The sequence below is a fragment of the Erythrolamprus reginae genome, chromosome 1 (genome assembly GCF_031021105.1).
Source record: "Erythrolamprus reginae isolate rEryReg1 chromosome 1, rEryReg1.hap1, whole genome shotgun sequence".
In the NCBI taxonomy this organism is placed as follows: Eukaryota; Metazoa; Chordata; class Lepidosauria; order Squamata; family Dipsadidae; genus Erythrolamprus; species Erythrolamprus reginae.
Window position 1 is genome coordinate 351921784 of NC_091950.1, and position 21075 is coordinate 351942858.

At 37.7% G+C, this 21075-nt stretch overlaps 1 protein-coding gene across 5 annotated transcripts in view; it reads left to right on the plus strand.

The window, feature by feature from the left end:
• The window catches only part of DAAM2 (dishevelled associated activator of morphogenesis 2), a 267666-nt gene that overhangs the window by 200682 nt on the left and 45909 nt on the right, over nt 1-21075 (plus strand). For 3 of the 5 annotated variants that reach the window (XM_070734270.1, XM_070734269.1, XM_070734271.1), the window contains exons 13-17: nt 58-242; nt 1822-2145; nt 9109-9216; nt 11922-11957; nt 13491-13597. In XM_070734270.1, the coding sequence (XP_070590371.1) occupies nt 58-242; nt 1822-2145; nt 9109-9216; nt 11922-11957; nt 13491-13597 (760 nt within the window). The remainder of the gene's footprint in view (nt 1-57; nt 243-1821; nt 2146-9108; nt 9217-11921; nt 11958-13490; nt 13598-21075) is intronic. The other 2 variants (XM_070734272.1, XM_070734273.1) reach the window with 1 other exon arrangement.

Sequence of the window (21075 nt, forward strand, 5' to 3'; positions counted from 1 at the left end):
GGTTCTCTGGATTTAATTTATATTTTGGTTATTTAGTTTTACCTCTATTGTTTGTAGAACATGTTGAATTGATGAGCAGGCTGGAGAAGAAAGAAAGAGAATGTGATGTAAAAAGCCAAGAAAAAGATGAAATGATGAAGACACTGAATAAAATGAAGGACAAACTGCAAAGAGAATCCCTGGAGCTTCGCCAAACTCGGGATCAAATGAGTGATCTTGTTGTTCAACTGAATGAGTTTTCGGTAGGATATGGATGGGCCCTTTTTCTTCTCTTTCTCTAATTTACTTAAAACAGAAATATGAGCTTTGAAGTTTTCTGTGGAGAAGGCAACATGTATGGAATCAATACTTATATTGTCATTCTTGGTCATTGCTTTTATTTTGTTTTGTTTTATCATTTTATTTTTAGTTTATTTAATTTACTTTTTACCAATTAAAATATGGCATATCATGTTTTAATTGGTAAAAGGTATCTACTACATATTCCATCTATGGGCAGAAAGATAAGTGTACTATTTTAGTGTCAAGGAAAAACAAAAGTAGCTATACCAGAATATGTTGAAATTCATTTTGGCAGTCATGTTTTCCATAGGGCACGTATTTAGAATATTAAAATGTGTGAGGAAGGAAGAGAACCAGCATAATATAGTCCTCTCAATTCCCAGACACCAAAGTTAGTATTGATGGATACTGTCATTAGTATCAATGTCCCAACCCAATTGCACCTCTGCTACAGGTCATCAGGTAATATGATTAAAGCTGTACTGAATCCTGTCCTGTCCTGAACCCCAAAATGGAATAGGTCTAGATAATCCAATCCTTCCAACATCCTCTGAAACTGCCACCTTCTCATGCCCTACCCTATAAAATGACGATTAGTTATCTAAAATAGTTGGGTCCAGATAGAGCCTTTAGAGGAAGGTGTGGACCATAGCTTGGTTTAAGGCTGCCCACACCACTATATGGACTCAAACCTACTTGTCACTTTTCTGTACACCTTAGTGAAACATTAAGGACTTGGCTGCAGTGGGTTTTTTTATCAGGGAAATCTGTCTACCCAAATATGGGATGGAGCATACTACTTCTGCTTTCGTCTTTTAGCCCCAATCCAGGAGCCTTTGCAGACAGTTGCATTTGCGACAAACTATTTTTGTGATAAATTTATATTTACCAACAAAGAAATAAAGGGAGACTAGTATAGCTCCATTTCAATTTTTTAGTTCTCATCAGCTAGCCATACCCTTCTGGGATTCGAACCTGGGTTGCTTACATATTAGGTAGATGTATTCACCTCTTAGACACAGACTTTCCTAGTTTTGTTGGCTAACCTGGGGGAGAGATTAAGTGTTTTTTATTAGGTCAGGCTGGTCTACCCAAAAAAGGGATGGAGCATAATGCAGTACTGCAGGATAATTCTGTTGACTGCCCACTGCCAGTAGTTCAGTCCTAACCAGCTCAAGGTTAATTCAGCCTTTTATTCTTTTGAGGTCAGTAAAATGAGGAGCCAAATTGTTGGGGTCAATATGCTGACTCCGTAAACTGCTTAGGGAGGACTGAAGAACATTGTGAAGTGGTATATAATTCTAAGTGCTTTTGCTAATTAGCCAAAATATTCCTTATAGAAGCCCTGCAGATTATCCAGGTTTCTATACCTACCTGGATATATTTAAAATATTGACATTTTGTGACCCTTACCACCATAAAGTAATCACCAATATGACTCATAAAATGTTTGGTGAGAGGGTGTTTTATTTTTTGGTAATGCAATAAAATCTAATATGTTTTACTGGTTGCTCTCAAATATTACTTTTTTTTCCCCAGCAAGGGAATAGTACATTCCCAATTCCTCCTCAACTCCCACCTGGTGGACCATTTTCTTTGTCCTCTGCTCTACGATCATCAGAGATTTTGCCACCACCTCCTCCACCTCTTCCTTTCTCCAGCTGCCCTCCTCCTCCGGCTCCACCCCCACCTCCAGGTGGACCTCCACCCCCACCTGGAGCACCTCCATTCTTCAATGTCAGTCTCCCTCCAGTTTCTTCGACCACCACTACGTTCAGCAACAGCGAGATTAGTCTAAAGAAAAAATCTATCCCGCAGCCATCTCATCCACTGAAATCCTTCAACTGGGCCAAATTGAGTGAGGTAAGGTTAAAAAAAATACTGTTTTTGTTTAGCTTGTTATTGATTGAAAAATTAGAGAAGAGTGGAATGTGGAAGATTGTGCTAAGGTCGATATACAATAATGCAGCTGCGAGAGCTATCATGGACTTTCCTAAATATGCCTATGTCACACCAACACTCCGCAGTCTGCATTGGTTGCCGATCAGTTTCCGGTCACAATTCAAAGTGTTGGTTATGACCTATAAAGCCCTTCATGGCACCGGACCAGAATATCTCCGGGACCACCTTCTGCTGCACGAATCCCAGCGACCAGTTAGGTCCCACAGAGTTGGCCTTCTCCGGGTCCCGTCAACTAAACAATGTCGTTTGGCGGGACCCAGGGGAAGAGCCTTCTCTGTGGCGGCCCCGACCCTTTGGAACCAACTCCCCCCAGAAATCAGAGTTGCCCCCACCCTCCTAGCCTTTCGTAAGCTCCTTAAAACCCACCTCTGTCGTCAGGCATGGGGGAATGGACTTTTTCCCTCCCCCTAGGCTTATAAAATTTATGCATGGTACGCTAGTATGTATGATTGGTTTTAAATTGGGGTTTTTAAAATTAACTTAAATATTAGATTTGTTTTACATTGTATTGTTATTGCTGTGAGCCGCCCCGAGTCTGCGGAGAAAGGCGGCATACAAATCTGATAAATAAATAAATAAATAAATAAATAAATAAGAACACAATTTTAGGTGCAAAACTGATATTTATTAAAATTATATGATTATATACATAAAATTACATGATACACACATGCAGATATATCACTGACACATAGCTAAGGTGGCAGATATTGTAAAATCCAATCAACTCAAGTATAGGCACTAAGTACCAGATCCATTGAAACAGGGGTCTACCATACTAGACAGAACCCAAGGTGCAGACTATGCAGAGACCTGAGAGAAGTCCAAAGCATAGTGGTAGAATGTAAGAATTCAGGCAGGAACATTATATATGCACAGCACAACGAAGTAGCTGATATTGTATACAGGAACATCTGAAAAGTGCATGGGCTAATCCAGATGGGGGGATTATGGAGAAGTCCAAATGTGGAGATTATGGAGAATAACAGGGTTAAAATCCTGTGGGACCTCCAGAACCAGGTAATTAGTAGTGCCAACATTGGGAAGGAGGAGTATGGAGGACTGAAGAAGGAACTTGAGATAATGTGGAAATTAAAGACCAAAGTAGTCCCAGTGATGATATGAGCACCTGGAGCTGTGGCTCTTAAACTGGGAGAGTGGCTCTAACAGATCCCAGGAACAAACTCAGAGTTCTCTGTCCAGTAGATACTGGACAGAGCTAAGAAACTCCAGCAAAACCCCCAGAGTCCCAAAACTTTGGTAGAGATCCCAAGATTGAAGAAGACACTTATCACCCATAAGGGTAACGGGAATTTTTATAGACACAGACCCACATTCTTAAGATAGAATTTGAAAATAAGTCCTGTTGGTTTTGAAATGGGAAAAATTTTGTAATTAAATTTCATTACAAAACTCACCACAAAGCTTCTAAAATCCTGTAATTTAAACATTTTAGCCGAGAGAGAACACACTGACATTTCAAAATGCATTCTTCAGTCAACCCTATTTAAACGTTCCTTCCTCCCCCATGTCAAACTGTAGCGAAAACATTCTTTCCACATTGCATGTGGAAGTGTTAACATTTAAAAATTTTTCATGTGTTTACCCAAAGACATGCAAATGCCATGGTATTTATATATACCCACGGTCTGCTGGAGCTCTTGTGCAGCATGCTTTCAAGCAAGCCTCTTTGGGAAGGAAGCTTTTAACTTTGCAGTTTCCACCCAAATGGATGGAGTGTTTGTGTTGTGGGGTAGGATTGGTGGCAGTGAAAAGCAGGCGGAAAAGTTTGAGACAGCCCTGGGGCTAGAAGGTTTACAGAGACTGAATGACATGCAATGCTCTCTGAACAATTCATTCACATGTATGAGCAGCCTGCACTGGCTGCCGATCGGTTTCCAGTCACAATTCAAAGTGTTGGTAATGACCTTTAAAGCCCTACATGGCATTGGGCCAGAATACATCTGGAACCGCCTTCTACCGCACGAATCCCAGAGTTGGCGTTCTCCGGGTCCCACAGAGTTCGCCTTCTCTGGGTCCCATTGACCAAACAATGTCATTTGGCGGGCCCCAGGGGAAGAGCCTTCTCTGTGGCGGCCCCAGCCCTCTGGAAACAACTCCCTCCAGAGATTAGAACGGCCCCCACCCTCCTTGTCTTTCGCAAATTACTCAAGACCCACCTTTGTCGCCAGGCATAGGGGAGTTAGGATATTCCTTCCCCTAGGCCATTACAAGTTTATTTATTTTTTATTGGGTCAGTTATGTATGGTATGTTTGTGTGTATGTTTGGTTTTTATAATAAGGGTTTTTAGTTGTTTTATTAAATTGGATTGTTACATGTTGTTTTTTTATCATTGTTGTTAGCCACCCCGAGTCTGCGGAGAGGGGCGGCCTACAAATCCAATAAATAATAATAATAATAATAACCCCCCTCTTCTAGCTACAAATCAGTGTAGCTCTTCCTTTTAGAGCAGTGTTTCCCACCCTTGGCAACTTGAAGATATTTGGACTTCAACTCCCAGAATTCCCCAGCCAGCGAATGCTGGTTGGGAAACACTGTTCTAGGGCAGTAGCCAGCCTACCATTTGGGTAGCACACTTGTTTTCATCCAACTCTGCAACTGCCCCCACCTCCTAATTTCCATCACCCCTATTACTCTTCAGCCATTAAAAAATGCAGATAGAATATTGTCTGTGTTGAATTTGGGTAGCTGCCTAGAAATCCATGCTCTTTTAAAGACTCCCAAGTCACTGAGGGCTCAGCTCAGGCATGTGGAATTAGTGTCCTGGGACCTTTGGAATTCCACAAGAATGTGCGCTCTCTCTTCTTGCTTACTCTCCTTTTCTTTTCAAATACGATGAAGTGAAATATTTGCTGCTCCTCCTGTTCTTGTCTTTCATGGCCATGTGGGGCTATGGGGGACTATGAGAGTAAGTTGTATTTTCAGGAATTGGTTCTTGGGGTTGTGGAGGGTGGGTGGGGAAGACAGTTATAGGCACATACACAAACACAAAGAACCATGAGAGACACAGATGTTTCTTTTTAGTTTACAGTGACCAAAAGCTTCTCCTTCCCTCCGGGTTAACAGTGGAGACAGCTGTATTGATAAATAGAGGTTAGAGAATGAATAAATAAGCAATTTTGGAGCATGCAGTAATAGTTTGAATTTGGAGAGGAATAATCTGATTGTGCTTGCCCTACTTTACAGGGTATGTAGTAACTACAAAAACTAGGGTGGAACTTCATTAATAGTATTTAATATTTAGGAAATTGAGTAGGTAAATTATTTTTCATATGGTTTATACTGAGTTATATCAATGCATTGCAGGTGTCTCCTAATTGGCAAAATAAGGGCAACATTACATCGGTTTGCAAGTTAGTAATCAAGACTGGAAAACCTTGATTACTGTATATGAAATAATAGGTGGATTATCAGGATATATCCAAACTAGACTATTTGATTATGCAAAATTGTTCTTGTTTCCATTGAACAATATTCCATGGATATACAGAGTTAACATAGGAATAGGCAGCTGAGATTCTAAACTTTGTAAAGATCTTTGTAAAGATTTGTAAACTTTCTTTTTGTGGAAGGTAGTGGATAAACTTTCCTCTGATCCCTCACACTGTAAACTAGTACCACAGAATTTATACTACAGTATTTTTTTTTTAATTAAAACATTGAAGTTATGTCAATTTTTCTCCATGGTAGTGGACATTTCAGTGGCTCTATAAATGAATGAATGAATGAATGAATGACACAGATACATACATAGTTATAAAGTTACAACCACACATTCAGTGATTGTAACTGTGTCCCTGTGATCGTTAATTAATTAATTAATTTGACTTCTATGCCGCCCAATCCCAACAGGATTCATGAAATCATATTACAAGTATTTGGTGTCAGGCTTACAGTTATGCTTTCACAGCAAGCTGCAGTTGTTACCTTATGGTTTCCAGTGTTCCCTGCTGGCTTCTCACAAGCAAAATCATTTGGGAAACCAGCAGGAAGTCAGATGCCATCATCATGCAAGGTTCTCCCCTAATGAAGGCATGAGGACTTCTGAATTTCTGTTGCTAAGTGACACGGCCACATGACTTCATACTTTACAACTGCACCTTTTAGCAATGGAGATTCCCAATTATTTTCATAATCCAAAGACTACATGCATATGTATATATTCATATATTCATATAGATATGTGTATATAGATATATAAATATAGATATATGCTTATTGAATCACACATTCTAAACTTTTCTATTCTTTTCTTATCTTACAATTTATATTCTAAGCACTATAGCTATGCCTATTTCATGTATGTTTCTTATATCAATGTCTATCATTTTATTTCCTTCTTTCCTTACACCTAATATAGGGAGCTAATGACCCGAGCTTAGTTTATGCCTGTCCTTTGCTGCACTCCTGCTTACAATGTGCAAAAACAAAAGTTATTTTCTTCTTAGCCTGACTTCTGGCTTTTGGTCATCATCTATAAAGCCCTATAAGGCTCAGGGCCAGACTATTTATGGGACCGTCTCTTGCTGCATACCTCCCAGAGACCTACAAGAACACACAGTTTATAGTGTGAAGGATCACAGGACTGAATGTTTATCCACTACCTTCCACAAAAAGAAAGTTTACAAATCACGTAGAATCTCAGTTGCCTGCTCCTATGTTATAACCATCAAATATTGTTCAAGAACAATTTTACATAATCAAATAGTCTAGTTGATCTCTTCTAGGTCCTGTCAACCAAGCAACGCAGGTCGGCAGGGTCACGGGGGAGGGCCTTCTCTGTTGTTGCCCCAGTTCTGTGGAACCAACTCCCGAGATCCATATTGCTCCACCCTGTTGATTTTTTGTAAGGCCACTAAGACCTGGCTTTGCTGGCAGGCCTGGGTCCCATGAATTTAACAACTATCATGGCCATATTGTATGAATTTATATATGCATGTTAATGGGATTATGGTTTTTAATTAAGAGTTTATAGTTTAGTTGTTATATTTGACTTCTCTTTATTGCCTTTGTAATTTTTATACTGTTGTAAGCCACCCTGAGTCCTTCGGGATTGGGCGGCATAGAAGTCGAATAAATAAATATCTTTTAGCCATCCACGATTTGGTTGATAGTTTGTGTTTGTTTGAGGCTCTTCAACCAGGCATCTGTTGTCTCTGGCCTAAATTGCTTCTGAGACTTTGGCATCTCTTTGTTTCTTACTCAGAAGGAGAAAGTTTGCTATCACTGCTGTGAATTATTGTCACTATTACAGAGATTGGCATGGCTGCCTGGCTCTGCAGCTGCTCTCACCTCTTGGCCCTCTGGCTGCTCAGAGTTTCCTTCTACTCATGCTTCTGAAATGGATCCCATTTCTTTGGCCCCTTCAGTCACCCTTTGCAGATAACTCCAGGCCTCCAGCCAGTATTGTCCTGAGCTTCTCCCGTTTGCTCAGCTAATTCCACAACTCTCGCTTGTAATAATGTCCTCACTCCCTCTGCAATACACATCATTTCCTGACACATCCACAAACCTCTTTTTTTTTGGGGGGGGGGGGGTGATGGTTGATGGAGATATGATGTGGTCAATTCAGCTGTAAGTTCCAGAGAATAAAAGAGGGAAAAAAGTAATGCGCTTAGACAGACTGTAACAAAAGTCTCCTACCACAGTCTAAGATAGAAAAAAATTAAAATGACATCAGAACAAACTGAAGAATAAAACAAGGGAATACAGCCCGGGTTTCTTAATGGGAAAGTTTCCAGAGATTTAATTTTCGATACCTGCTGTTTTCATGTGATAAATTTTGTGAGTTTTAGGGGGGCTTCATTTTTAAGCAATGAATTCTGTACTATTGTCTCCACTAGTGTCTTCCCCTGCTGCTCATGAAGATGTTCAAAGTAAAATGTGTCCCAGGGTCATTTTCCATATTCTGGTTTTATGTCTCATTCAAAATTATAAACTAGACAGACCAGAACACTCTAACAGCTTTGAGTGAATTTAACAGAGACAAAGCAGAAAACTTTGCAGTTCTCAGTGGAAACTTGCTTTGTAATATAAGCCATCCTTATAAGCCAAAAAGTGACTTCAGGAGAGTGCAAAGGCATGGCTGCTTTGCTTTTGTCTTTATTTTTTTGGCCTGGATTTTCTCCAAAAGTTGCATCTTCTTTTAATCATGTTCTGTCCATTGAGTTGTTCCTGACCCCTTTTGCCTTCTCAAAGTAATGCACCTTTCCCTTGTTTCTTTAATAAGAGTGAGTGGGAGATGAAAGCTGTTCTTAATTAGTTTAATAATGAAGTGCTAATGCACTTTACTATGTGAGTGCCTTTTGTGAACTTCAGTTCAGGAGCTATGAGTGTCCTATTTTTAGTTATTTTTGGCTGGACCGCAAGATACCACATGCTGGGCAGCTTTCCTTCTCCTGCTCCTTCTCCTCCATCTCTGCTTTTTCTTTATTAAAAATAGTTTTTTAATTTTCTGAAATTTCAGATTTTTTTTGCATAAAAATTGTTTTTAGAGTAAAATGTATTTTACTCAAAACATTTCAATTATTATTTAATAAACTATTAGATAAATGAATTGTAATCAGCTATGAAAAGAAAAAATGAAGGAAGCAATGCTCTTAAGTATTACTTTTAATAATAATAATAATAATAATAAATAATAATAATAATAATAATAATAATAATAATAATAATAATAATAATAGTAATAATTTATTGCATTTGTATGCTGCCCCTCTCTGCAGACTTGGTATTTCGCCTTTGGGAGTTGAAGATGGAACAATGATAGATATATGAAAGTTGGAAATTCACTAGAATGTTGTAGGGCTAGCCACGTTTATATACATCTCTTTGAATTTTAGCAAAAGATACATGGTACAATCTGGCATGAAATCGATGACCTACGGGCTTTCAAGATGCTGGATTTGGAAGACTTTGAAAAAATGTTTTCAGCCTATCAAAGACATCAGGTAAGACATTTCAATGCCAATTTGCTCAATCCAGGTTCTGATTTCTCTGTGTTTTTCTATAAAAATATTTTTATTATTTGATGCAGCAACAGTGAAGCAAACAGTAGGAAATGTCTTTTCATGGATATGGTATTTTCATGAAAAACAGTTTGGCTCTAGGTTTGAGTGTGCCAGGTAAATAGAGAGAGCCTTCTGGCTGGCTCTCTTTTATTGGTGGACCTTAACTTACCTGGTGTTGATGACTGGATGTGCCACAGTGCTAGGCTCTGTTTCCTGCATATAGGATCATTCTAAGCATCCTTCTGAAGCATTGTTAGACATCAAATGGTGGCTTGACCAAGATACCTAGTGCTGATGAGAATGTTGGTCAGTAAATAGACAAATTTAATGTAGTTTCAATAAATGCCTCAGTTTTAACAGTTTTTTCATACTGTTCTTGGAGGTAAGCTATGTCACTTTACATTTTGTGTGCCATAATGTCTGCCTTTAGTGGAAAAATACAGTACTTGGCATCACTAATCTGATTTGTGGTTGCAGTTGTTATATGATGGGCAGTGGTGTTTAATGTAGTTTGGCATTGGCTTGCTTTGATTTGGTCTGGTCTAGTCTAGTCTAGTAATTCAAATGTATTAGTCACCCAACTCAAATGGAATATTTTTAGTCATTTTTCACTTGTCTTGTTAATGACGTTAATTCCATCCCCCCCCCCCCCCCCTTATTTTGAATGCAGTTTCTTCTTAGCTAATAAATCTTGCATAATACATTTAGATTGGCTCAACTTTGTGTTTGGCTTACTTCATTTTCTTTTCCTTACTTTCCTTTCCTATACTTTACTTTCATTTTCTTATAATAGATTATAATGGATATTTAATGCTAACAGTGGTGACATGTTTTTAATAGCAGATTTACAGGTTTTTTCCCCTCTCCTTTTCTTGGAAAGTGCATCGGCCTCATGCTGTCTTTCTCTCATAAATGAGACTGAACTGGATAGATCAGCGAGTGGGATTTTAACTCCTCTCCCTTTTCCCCCAAATTATTTTTTAGCTATTAAATTATATTTTGAAAACATGCTTTGTCACGGTTGTCTGCTCTGCAAATTCTAGTCCGAAGCTGGGTGCTGGAAGTTCAGCTTGTCTTCTCCAATAATATAAAATAGTGATACCACACTGTACAGATCTGTTGAAAGTCTTCAATAAATTAGTCCAGCACCTTTCCATTTCCCTGTGGAAATGAACCATTTAATTTTTAAGATTCCTAAAAGATTCAGATTCACTTTTATTGCCAAAAAGCACATGAAAACGAGTTGGCCACTTCTGAACCAATAGTTTGGTTCCCATTCAGCAACAAATGTCCTCTTAGCACTTCCTGTCAATCACAAAACTGTAATAACCAAGTTTGGGACAGGCTAAGGCAGTGATGGTGAACCTATGGCATGGGTGCCACAGGTGGCACACGGAGCCCTATCTGCTGGCACACGAGCCATTTCTCTAGCTCAGCTCCAGTATGCATGTGTATGCCAGCCAGCTGATTTTTGGCTCACACAAAGGCTTTGGGTTGGTGTTTTTGGCTTCCAGAGAGCCTCTGGGTGATGGGGGATTGCGTTTTTACCCTCCCCCGGCTCCAGGGAAGCCTTTGGAGCTTGGAGAAGGTGAAACATGAGCCTACTTGGCCCACCAGAAGTTGGGAAACAGGTCATTTCTGGCCTTTAGAGGGCCTCTGGGGAGGGGGGGTAGCTGTTTTCGTTTTCCACAGGCATTGTAGGCACTCACACATGCAAGATAGGGCACATGAATGCTTTTTTGGAAAAAAAAGGTTCGCCATCACTGGTGTAAATGGTGTAAACGCCATCATTGGTGTAAAGCTAGGGCTTTACACCAAATTGAGATTATGTTCCTGGTATGTTCCCATCTGATTTTTAAGCAAAGTTTAGGCGATTTAAATCGTTAGTTGAAGACTTCCTGCCTGGTCATAGAAAGTGGAATGGAACCGGATCATGATTCTGCAAGTTTTAAGATATGATCAAAATAGGGTTTGCTTGTCCAAACAGATCAGTTCTATTCTGGTCATTCACCGGCTTTAAACTTTAGTCCAATGAAGCCAATCTCAGCAAATCCCAGAGAGATTTGTCGGGTGGGGCTGCATGCATGAGCATGAATGGGACATTTCTTTTTCTTGCTACAGCTAATATGATATTGTATTTGGTTCCCCAGCTTCTTTTCCTGTAAACGACTTCTTTTTTCTTGGAAAAGACAAAGAGTCTGTTCTTCACTCCATACAAAAGTATTTGCTGTTTGTTATATACCAAGAAGGCAATGTTACACAGGAATATAGTTTTATTCTGAGGCCTCTTATTGATTCTTTTACGATGTTCAAAAGGCCACTTTATTATTTTATAACATCACTTACGTAATTGCAAAAAGAAACCTTAGTTTGTGGGCTCAAAAATCCTGTTAACTGTTGTCTTTAGAATCTGTATGGGAAAGGGACAAATTCTGCACAATTCAGTAATATCTCCTACTTTTGTGTCTATGGAAGGGAGAACAAACTGGGATTCATTTCTTTGGTTATTTTAATAGTGTCATGTTAACCAGCGCTTCAGTAGAAGACCAAATATTATTGCTTTGATAAACTCTGTACCTTTTTATTGCTGTTGGTAACTGTTGGCATGTTTCCTTCTCTGTTATCTTCCACTGTTGCCTGAGTAGGACCTGTTAACTAATCCTTCTTCCTCCTGTAAGCCGGTGAGTATTACTGCTTAGCCTGTCCCCTTTCTGACTTTGCCGATTTCTTTTCCCGTGTTTAGATCATGAGATCCAACTGTAACTTCATAACCCAATTTATTTATTGCATGAGTGAGCTTTATCTTTCATCTGCACATATGTAGGTGTTTCTGTGACTAAGACAAAAGATTGCCTTGCATGAATTTTGAGAGACAGAACTTAAAACTCACCCTGCTTTTGTGTATCCAAACCCACATGAGTAAGTGAGAGATATCGGAGATGCTGCTGTCACTTTTGTTTATGAGACAGAAGAATAGGCTTTACTCACCTCTTGTAAATAATCCTGTTACTTTTATTTACTAAAGAAAGGATCCTGGGCTTCAGTTGTTAAATGGGAGCATCTTTTGAACTCAGTTATGTTGCGGATGTCCCAATGAACCGAAGTGGGAGGTGACGTTAATGATTCTTCCTCTTTCAGCTTCTCAGTTCTTAGAATATCTGCTCCCTTAAAGTGAAGATCTCTGGAGCAATATGAAATTTTAGGGATTTGGTTGAAATTTTAGGGATTTGGTTGAATTTTTATTTATTTGCTAGCTTCTATGTACTACCCAATGCAATATGACATTCAGTGACTTGTATTCCTTCTTACAATAAAAAGATTGCAAAAGTAAATCTCAAACCTAGTTCAACATGAAAATACCTGATTGATACTAGATACTTTCTTAGTATCCTAGTATTTATAGTAATTTCTTTTTAAAAAACTCCAAGCAATAAAGAAGAAAAGAAAGAAAGAAAGAAAGAAAGAAAGAAAGAAAGAAAGAAAGAAAGAATCTTAAGTCTAACCTTAGATTGAAGATTGAAAACCCTCTGGAAAGAAGGCAATATCAAATAATTATGCATTGTTTCCAAGTCTGTCTCCTTTGTAGCCACTAGAAATTAATTCAACTTAATTTCTTCCAAATTTTAAGGAGTTGTAGGGGAAAGTGAAATCAGCAAATTTGTTTCTCCTTACTGTTCCAGCATCCTCTTGTTAATCTCAATCCTATCTCTAAAGTCAAAGGTTATTTCACTTACCAGGTGACAATGCAATCCCTGTGGTATCTCTTAATAGTATTGTTTCTACTTTTTGAACATACATTATTTATTTGGATTCAAGTTTATGTCATATGTCATAATGCATGTCGCTGCGTGTATAATGTGTTCTTCATTTTATTATACTTTTCCGGCAATCCCATTTATAGCAAAAGCAATAAGATAGGGACCTTAGGTGCACATATATATGCATGCATGTTTGCACATATACAGTTGCCTGTTGCACTGGATTTGCAAGAAAAAACAAATAAAGAAATAAATCATGTTTATACGGCTTCTTGCTTTTTAAAAAAAGTTTTATTTTTATAGCATTGCAATCCTACAACTTTGGTGGATTTCCTCCCATGCTGATTCCTTTGGATATGATGCATTGCCCACCTAGTGTTCCTCCTCAGTATTGCATTGACTGAAAAATGGAACAAGAAAAAAGAAATAATTCCACATTTTTTAAACTATTTGTAGAAAGAAATGGGATCAACTGAAGACTTATACTTATCCAGTCGAAAGGTGAAAGAGCTTTCTGTGATAGATGGCCGGAGAGCACAAAATTGTGTCATCCTCCTTTCCAAGTAAGTTTACAGTATCTTGCTTTTGTCTGGAAATTCCAGTTTGTTGAAAGGATGATCAATTCTGTCTTTCACATGAAGATATATGCATCAGCTTGGGATTTAAACTGCAATTTGTGATATAAACTCAAACAGTGATTTACGTAGCTTGGCAGGTTGTGCGTTTTGAATTTTTAAAATATAAATATTGATTTATTGATTTTTACCTCCTCACTTATTATACAGCTTCTTAGAAATATTGCTTATATTTTCAAATGTATGTTTGTGGCTATAAACAAATAATAATAATTCTTTCTGGTGATTTGGTAAATTGTATACTTTTTTCTGTTTTATTCATATCAAATGTTTGATTAATTAAAACAAGGTTTTGGGTAACCTTTTTTTTTTGGTTACAAAATTGACTAAATAATAATTGGAAGTAAATGCTTCATTTGCTCATGATCAAGGCAGTATACAAAGAAATGGGGCATTGACATGTTTGGCATTTGTAAGCAGCTGTGCCTTTGGTGTTTACAAGAATTGCTTGTCCACTGTCTTTTCTGCTTTTGACAGAAAGTTTGAATATAGTTATAGTAAATGTATCGTGGGATGAAACAAAACACGGTGCTAAATAAGTGATACAAATAACTCGTGGAATATTCTCAGCTTGCATTCATCTTTTTAGGTACGGTAAATAGGCATCAAATATATGACACCAATAAAAAACATTCAAGTGTGCCTAACACTGCTTTATTTCCCAACATGAGAAGTAATAGGATTAAGAGCTTTTGTATTAAGAACTCAAGTTGCTTTTATGAATGAATACACAAGAATGGTTCCAGACAGAGGCGTCTTAACACTTATAGACAAAACGTGGGTTGTTCCACCTTTTTCTTCTTAACAATTTTTAATGAAAATTAAAAAGAAGATGGAAGGAGGAAGACTCTAATCGCCTTCTATAATTCATAGACTTTGAGACCATATATTTCTTCATTTAAGTCTGTGATTGAGACAGTATAGTTATTTAATATTTTTTTGTTTCAATGCATCTTAACTTAAAATATTTTTAAATAACATTTAGAAGGATTGTTTAAATGTTCTTTGAAAAGAACCATATCTGTTCATATACATACAGCTTTATGGAAAGCAACTTTTACAAGCAGCTTTGTATAAAATAATAAGCCTCCAGCATCTCCATGTTCTGTTTTATATCTTATTTTTGATCTTTAAACTTTCCATCTATCTTTCAGGATCTCCATCCAACCACAACATTTGTTTCTCTCCCTCTTCCCCTTCACCCTCTTCATTTGTTTGCTATGTGATCATCTATGGTCACCATTCACTGGAACTATCAAAAACCTTCTATGTTCTTGTTCACCTACAAATTCTGAATGACACTAATGCATGCTGCTTCATTTTTTAGGCCTTTCCTACTGGGGTCTGTAAGAGATTATTATGCAAGTCAATATATTGTTACCTACATCCCAACAACTAGGATACAAGCAACATTCTGACATGCTAAAAATGCAGTGTATAATTTTGTATGCAAAATATTTTATTTCAACCTCAAATAGATTCTTGAAAGAGTAATTGTACTGTTCTTGAGTCAACCAACTTTCAATAATAAATTGGGGAATATATTAACAATTAAGAACTACAGTGTTCCCTCAATTTTTGCGGGTTCGAACTTCGTGAATAGCCTATACCACGGTTTTTCAAAAAATATTAATTAAAAAATACTTCGTGGTTTTTTTCCTATACCACGGTTTTTCCCACCCAATGATGTCATATGTCATCGCAAAACTAATAATTTTTGCAAATAAATAACAATTATGTTTATAAATATCAGGATCACTAAGTGTCTTATTCAATGGTGAGTACCAGTAATAATGGTGAGTAAATGGTTGTTAAGGGAATGGGAAATGGTAATTTAGGGGTTTAAAGTGTTAAGGGATGGCTTGTGATACTGTCCATAGCCAAAAATGGTGTATTTACTTCCGCATCTCTACTTCGCGGAAATTCGACTTTCGCGGGCAGTCTCGGAACGCATCCCCCGCGGAAATCGAGGGAACACTGTATAGTCATGGGTTTTCTTTGCTTGTGTACCTGTGAGTGGAGAATCTCCTGCAGTTTTCTTGGCCAGATTTCATAAGTGATGTGCCATTGCCTGCTTCCTAGAAGTGAGAGAATGTGATTGACCCTAGGTGCATCCAGTTTATTTATTGCCTAAGGCAGGACTAGAAGTCACAAACTCTAGCCAATTTGTAAGATGATCAGTTGTAAGAAAGATTTGTTTTGATTTATATTAGAAATGGATTATTGTTTTTTACTCCAGAAAAACAATTGTGAAAATCTTGGGATACTCAAAGAGTATTTTGCTGTTATATCTAAATAGAATTTTAGTAGGGGTGTCTCTTTCTTGACCTTCTTACTCAAGGAGCTGATGCCCACATCAGAAATGTCTGGGAAAATAAAGAAATAAAATCCTAGGAGAGTGTAGTGACATTTTGTAAGATTATTTACCCCTTATTAATTTTCTATTGCTCAGGTTCATGATCTTACCTTCAGTCATTTCATACTGCAGTCTTTAATTAAATAAATCTTGTATAGAACTATCATGTCTAAAATTTCTATCAGTAAGCCGTGTCATCTTTACTCCCCCAAAAGACATGCCTTTTTTTTTCTTTTTTCCTTTTGGCAGTCATAGGATTATCTAAAGGCTAGAAGGCAAGTCAAGCAAAGTTTGATTTTGCCTTGGCATCAAAGGAGACATTACTTGGCAGACATCAGCAATGTTAACAAGCATGCTGCCCTCTCCCCAAATCCTCTTTTGCTCAATGAAAGTTATTAGAGCCAAAATAATAATGCCTTAATCATCTGTAACTCCAAAATTGTTTCAGACTTTCCTATTTTCTCCATAGTTGCTTCAAATTAAATCAAACCAAACTTATGATTATTAAAATTCAGCATACCCTTCCCAAAAAGATAACATTATAAAATTAATACATTACAATTAGTAATATTAGTAATAAACACAGAAATTTGAATTACCTGTTGCCAGGGGTGGGCAGTAGGCAGGATGGGGTAGAACGCAGTTCCACCGGTGGAAATGAAGATGTGTGGGGTGCTCCAACTGATCGGCAGCTGTCACTTCCTGAATTACCGGGCTCGACTCGACTCTCCTTTTTTTCCCCTGCTGCTGTTGCTGTGTCTGGGCTCCTTGCTTTTTTCCTCTTTCCTCCTTCCTGGCTTTGGACAAGCTTCCCTCCCTCCTGCACGGCTCCCTTCTAGCTTCACGTGGTCACCTCCTGCCTAAGGTGCAAGCAGAATGCGTGGGTGGAGGCGGCACTAGCAGCATTTATGCTTCTGGCAGCACCTGATCGCCTAGCTACCTAGTCTAAGGCAGGGGAGCAACCCAGGAAGGAGAGCATGGGAAACACTAAGCAAATTGTCACCCCAGCGAGCGACACCGGTAAGGCTATAAATCGAGGATTTAACAGTTCACTTGAACGACAATGATCGTTCAAGCCACTCCCACCTGATCACATGGCCGGCAAGCCACTCCTGCCCAGTCACATGACCATTAAGCCATACCCACAAAATAAGCCACACCCACAGTGTTGCAGTAAAATTTTTGGCTAGCCATTGCTGCCTGTTGCTGCATTTTTATTGCAGCCACACAAAATTTGCCTCCAATGTTAATACTGGCAAGATTTGAGTCTGAAAGAGTCCTCTTTGCAAGATATAACCACACTGTTAGTATATAATCTTTCACAGATCCCTTTAAATTTTACAGCAAAATAATATGTGTTTATTTATTTATTTATTTATTTATTTATTTATTTATTTATTTATTTATTTATTTATTTATTTATTTATTTATTTATTATTTGGATTTGTATGCCGCCCCTCTCCGAAGACTCGGGGCGGCTCACAACAAGTAAAACAAATCATAAATAATGCAATTAATTAAAATATTTAGAAATTTAAAAACCCCCATAAACTAACAGACACACACACAAGCATACCATGTATAAATTAAACATGCCCAGGGGGAGATGTTTCAATTCCCCCATGCCTGACGGCAAAGGTGGGTTTTAAGGAGTTTACGGAAGGCAAGGAGAGTAGGGGCAGTTCTAATCTCCGGGGGGAGTTGGTTCCAGAGAGCTGGTGCCGCCACAGAGAAGGCTCTTCCCCTGGGGCCCGCCAACCGACATTGTTTAGTTGACGGGACCCGGAGAAGGCCCACTCTGTGGGACCTAATCGGTCGCTGGGATTCGTGCGGCAGGAGGCGGTCTTGGAGATATTCTGGTCCAATGCCATGAAGGGCTTTAAACAGTTTCTATTTTTCCAGAGTCTTATATGGGGCAGATGCGTTTTGTAAGTGGAGTTTTGGTGAATTTGCCCTGCAATAAAGCCAACCAGACGACATTGTGCCTGGCCCTCTAAAGTCTTCCTGTAAACTAGGGAGGGTTAATGTTATCGCTAGATTGCGGATTCCCATGTGTTTTTCACTGTTAGGACTGTTCCAGGAAACGATGCTAACTTGATTTTGGTATTCAGTATCAGGGCCGCCATCAGGAATTTTGGGGCCCCATACAGCCGAAGTGTCTGCCCCCCCATTTTAAAACTACTTTATTTTGCGACATACCAATTATGTATTAAATTTACCTTTAAAAAAAATGTTTAAACCCTGCCACTACAACAAGGTACACTTGTTTGACAGATTAATAATATGTTAATAATGCAGAAAATATATTCAAGTGACATCAACATATTACATACATATAAATAAATAAATAAATAAATAAATAAATAAATAAATAAATAACCAGAACAGTGCAAATACACCAAATTAACAAAATATTATTAATTTTGCCATCAACAATATTAAAAGCAGCAATTAGATGGCACAAAGGATAAAGACAAAATACTCCTGCATCACACTAGAAAAATATTTGTTTTCACAATAATACCAATAAATAACAGGTAACCAGAAGATAAATTATACGCAATAATGTTTAAAACTATACGTAAACTCCACCATAGGTGTAAAAAGCAGAGTGCAAGGAAAAAGAAGAGAAAGAAGAGGGAAGAGCAAAAAAACCTTCCCTCTTCTTCTCATTAACCTCTCCACCTATCTCCTTATAGCATTTTCCAAAGTTTGCAAAATTTTAAAATTGCTTTATAAAAAAGAACATACCCTCATGTATCATCAAATCCACATTATGAAGCAAATGTGCAAAAAATCCAATATTTTTTTTCTCATACATGTACCTGCTACTGAGTTCCATAACTTAATATATTTAAGCTTTTAAAAGTGTAATGTATAATGTCTCTTAACAAATAGCATGTCCGTGGCTCTAAGAGCAACACCTTTTTTTCCTCTTTATTCTTTCTTCTTCTTTTCCTAGGATGTTATCATATCTATTGAACATATGGTGAGATATTACTGTGTATGCATTTAATATAATTTAGAAGGTAAAATGTAAAATAACCAACTCCCGCTTCAGATCTTCTCTGTACAAGTGTCAAAATATGATGTAGTTTTGTTTTTTGAAAAGACCATAATAGCATTACCCAGCTTCTCCTTTGCATATTCAAATAATTCCACTTCCCACAATGCTTGCTTCTCGAATCCAGGATGGTGTTTTTGATTCTCAAACCTAAAATGGCGAGACGGCTCCAAAAAACATGTCAACTCCAAAGCAACATATCTTACCCTCACACTTAGAAGGGAACAATTTCAAAAAAAATCTAACACCATAATCAAAATGTATACCAAATTAGGTCTGATCCAAACTTCATCTTCAACAGCTATGAAGCTCTTCAGGCAGAATAGAGAAAACTAGGCATTTTTGCTGATCTGTGCTGTCCCGATTGTAACAATTTTGCAACTGAATCCAATTAGCTTCCTTAGCATGCCACTGCAGAGGTTACCGGTCTTCTTCAATCGCCGGGCCCCCCTAATTTTTCAATTTGGCCGGGCCCGTGACGCCAGTACCGGTAATACTGCCCTATCGGCGGCCCTGTTCAGTATCATTCAATCTTTGAAGGACTTCATTTTGTTGCCTAGTCAAAACCCAGATTCACTTCAAAATACACAGAACAAGGACATTAGGGAAAACTGTTATCTTCAACTAATGTGTTATAACTAACTATCATGCCCATGTATTTTGAATTTTTCTGTCTTGAGTCTAAAACTCTGTTGGAGACACATCTTGGTGGTGTCAGTCCAATTAGAAATTTATCTAAAATGATTTTTTAAAAAAGGTATATTGATTGTGTACAAACTATCAGATCCACTAGCAATTACTTAGTGCCTGATCTATTGTATTTCAAATATACTGGACTTATGGACTTATAATGACTGACTTTAATTTTCCACAGCTCCCCATTTAGTTTGACCATCAATTGTGACTTGAGACCACCACATTCCAAAAAGCTCTAGATTGGAGAATCTTGAAAAATTATACTTTTCCACCCACTCTGAACAACAATATGTCCTCCCTTCTTATTTTTCTATTATTTTTGAAAATTAATTGTTCTGTTTTGAAAAAGAGGAGGTTGAGCATTCTCCATATACAAATAAGTGGTTTTTTCCCAAAACAAATTCTACAAGGAAAGAGAGATGTTACTAAAGTAAGGATTCTAATTAAAGATAGGACATGCCGTATGTTTTAAAAACATAATTGATTGAACACTTTTAAGCAACGTGCTTAAAAATACTTAGCTTACCCATCTTTAAACACTTAACAATATTTTCCTTCTTACCTTTATTCGATTTTTATGCCTAGGGATTCTCCACATGATTAAATGTTGAATTATTAATTCCCTAATCTAGGCTATTGCTATTTTTTCTATATCTGGAGTTTTCATTTTCTTTTTGTCCCAGTAGCAGGAGAAAATAAAATACCAATGGGTTTTCTCCTTTAGAAAGTCCCTTGGAATCCTCAATGGCATTTTGTCTCTTTTCTCAGTGTCTATATTCTTATTCCTCTGACTCTTTGCTTAGTCATTCACAAGTAGTCTGAAACAGGAAGTATTTAGGAGAAGAAAATAGTGAAGGTTTTGTTGAATAATTGTGATGTGATTCATTTACTTGCCCCATGGACAGTGATCCCCTTTCTGCAGTCTGTCAACTTCAGTTATAATTTTGTGTCTCTCTGTAAAATTAACTGAGCTATATCAAATTGGGAGCACAAGGAATGCATTTTAAAAAGGCCATTTGGTTTCTTTCCCCAATTTTTCTTTGGAGTTTAAAGTGATTTATGGGAATGGATAGAAGTTGTGCTGGCTAGAGATTACAATAAGCAAACTGGCATTGATCATGTTTGTGTGTGCATATTTATAAATTCACTGTGTGGACTGCAAAAGAAAGAAATAATTCAGGAGCCAAGAAAGTAATTAGAAATAGTATACTTTTTTGTCCCTTTGATTTTTTTCAGTGTTCTTTTTCTGCATGTGCATTTTCCTATATCTATGGTAACCTAGAACTTCAG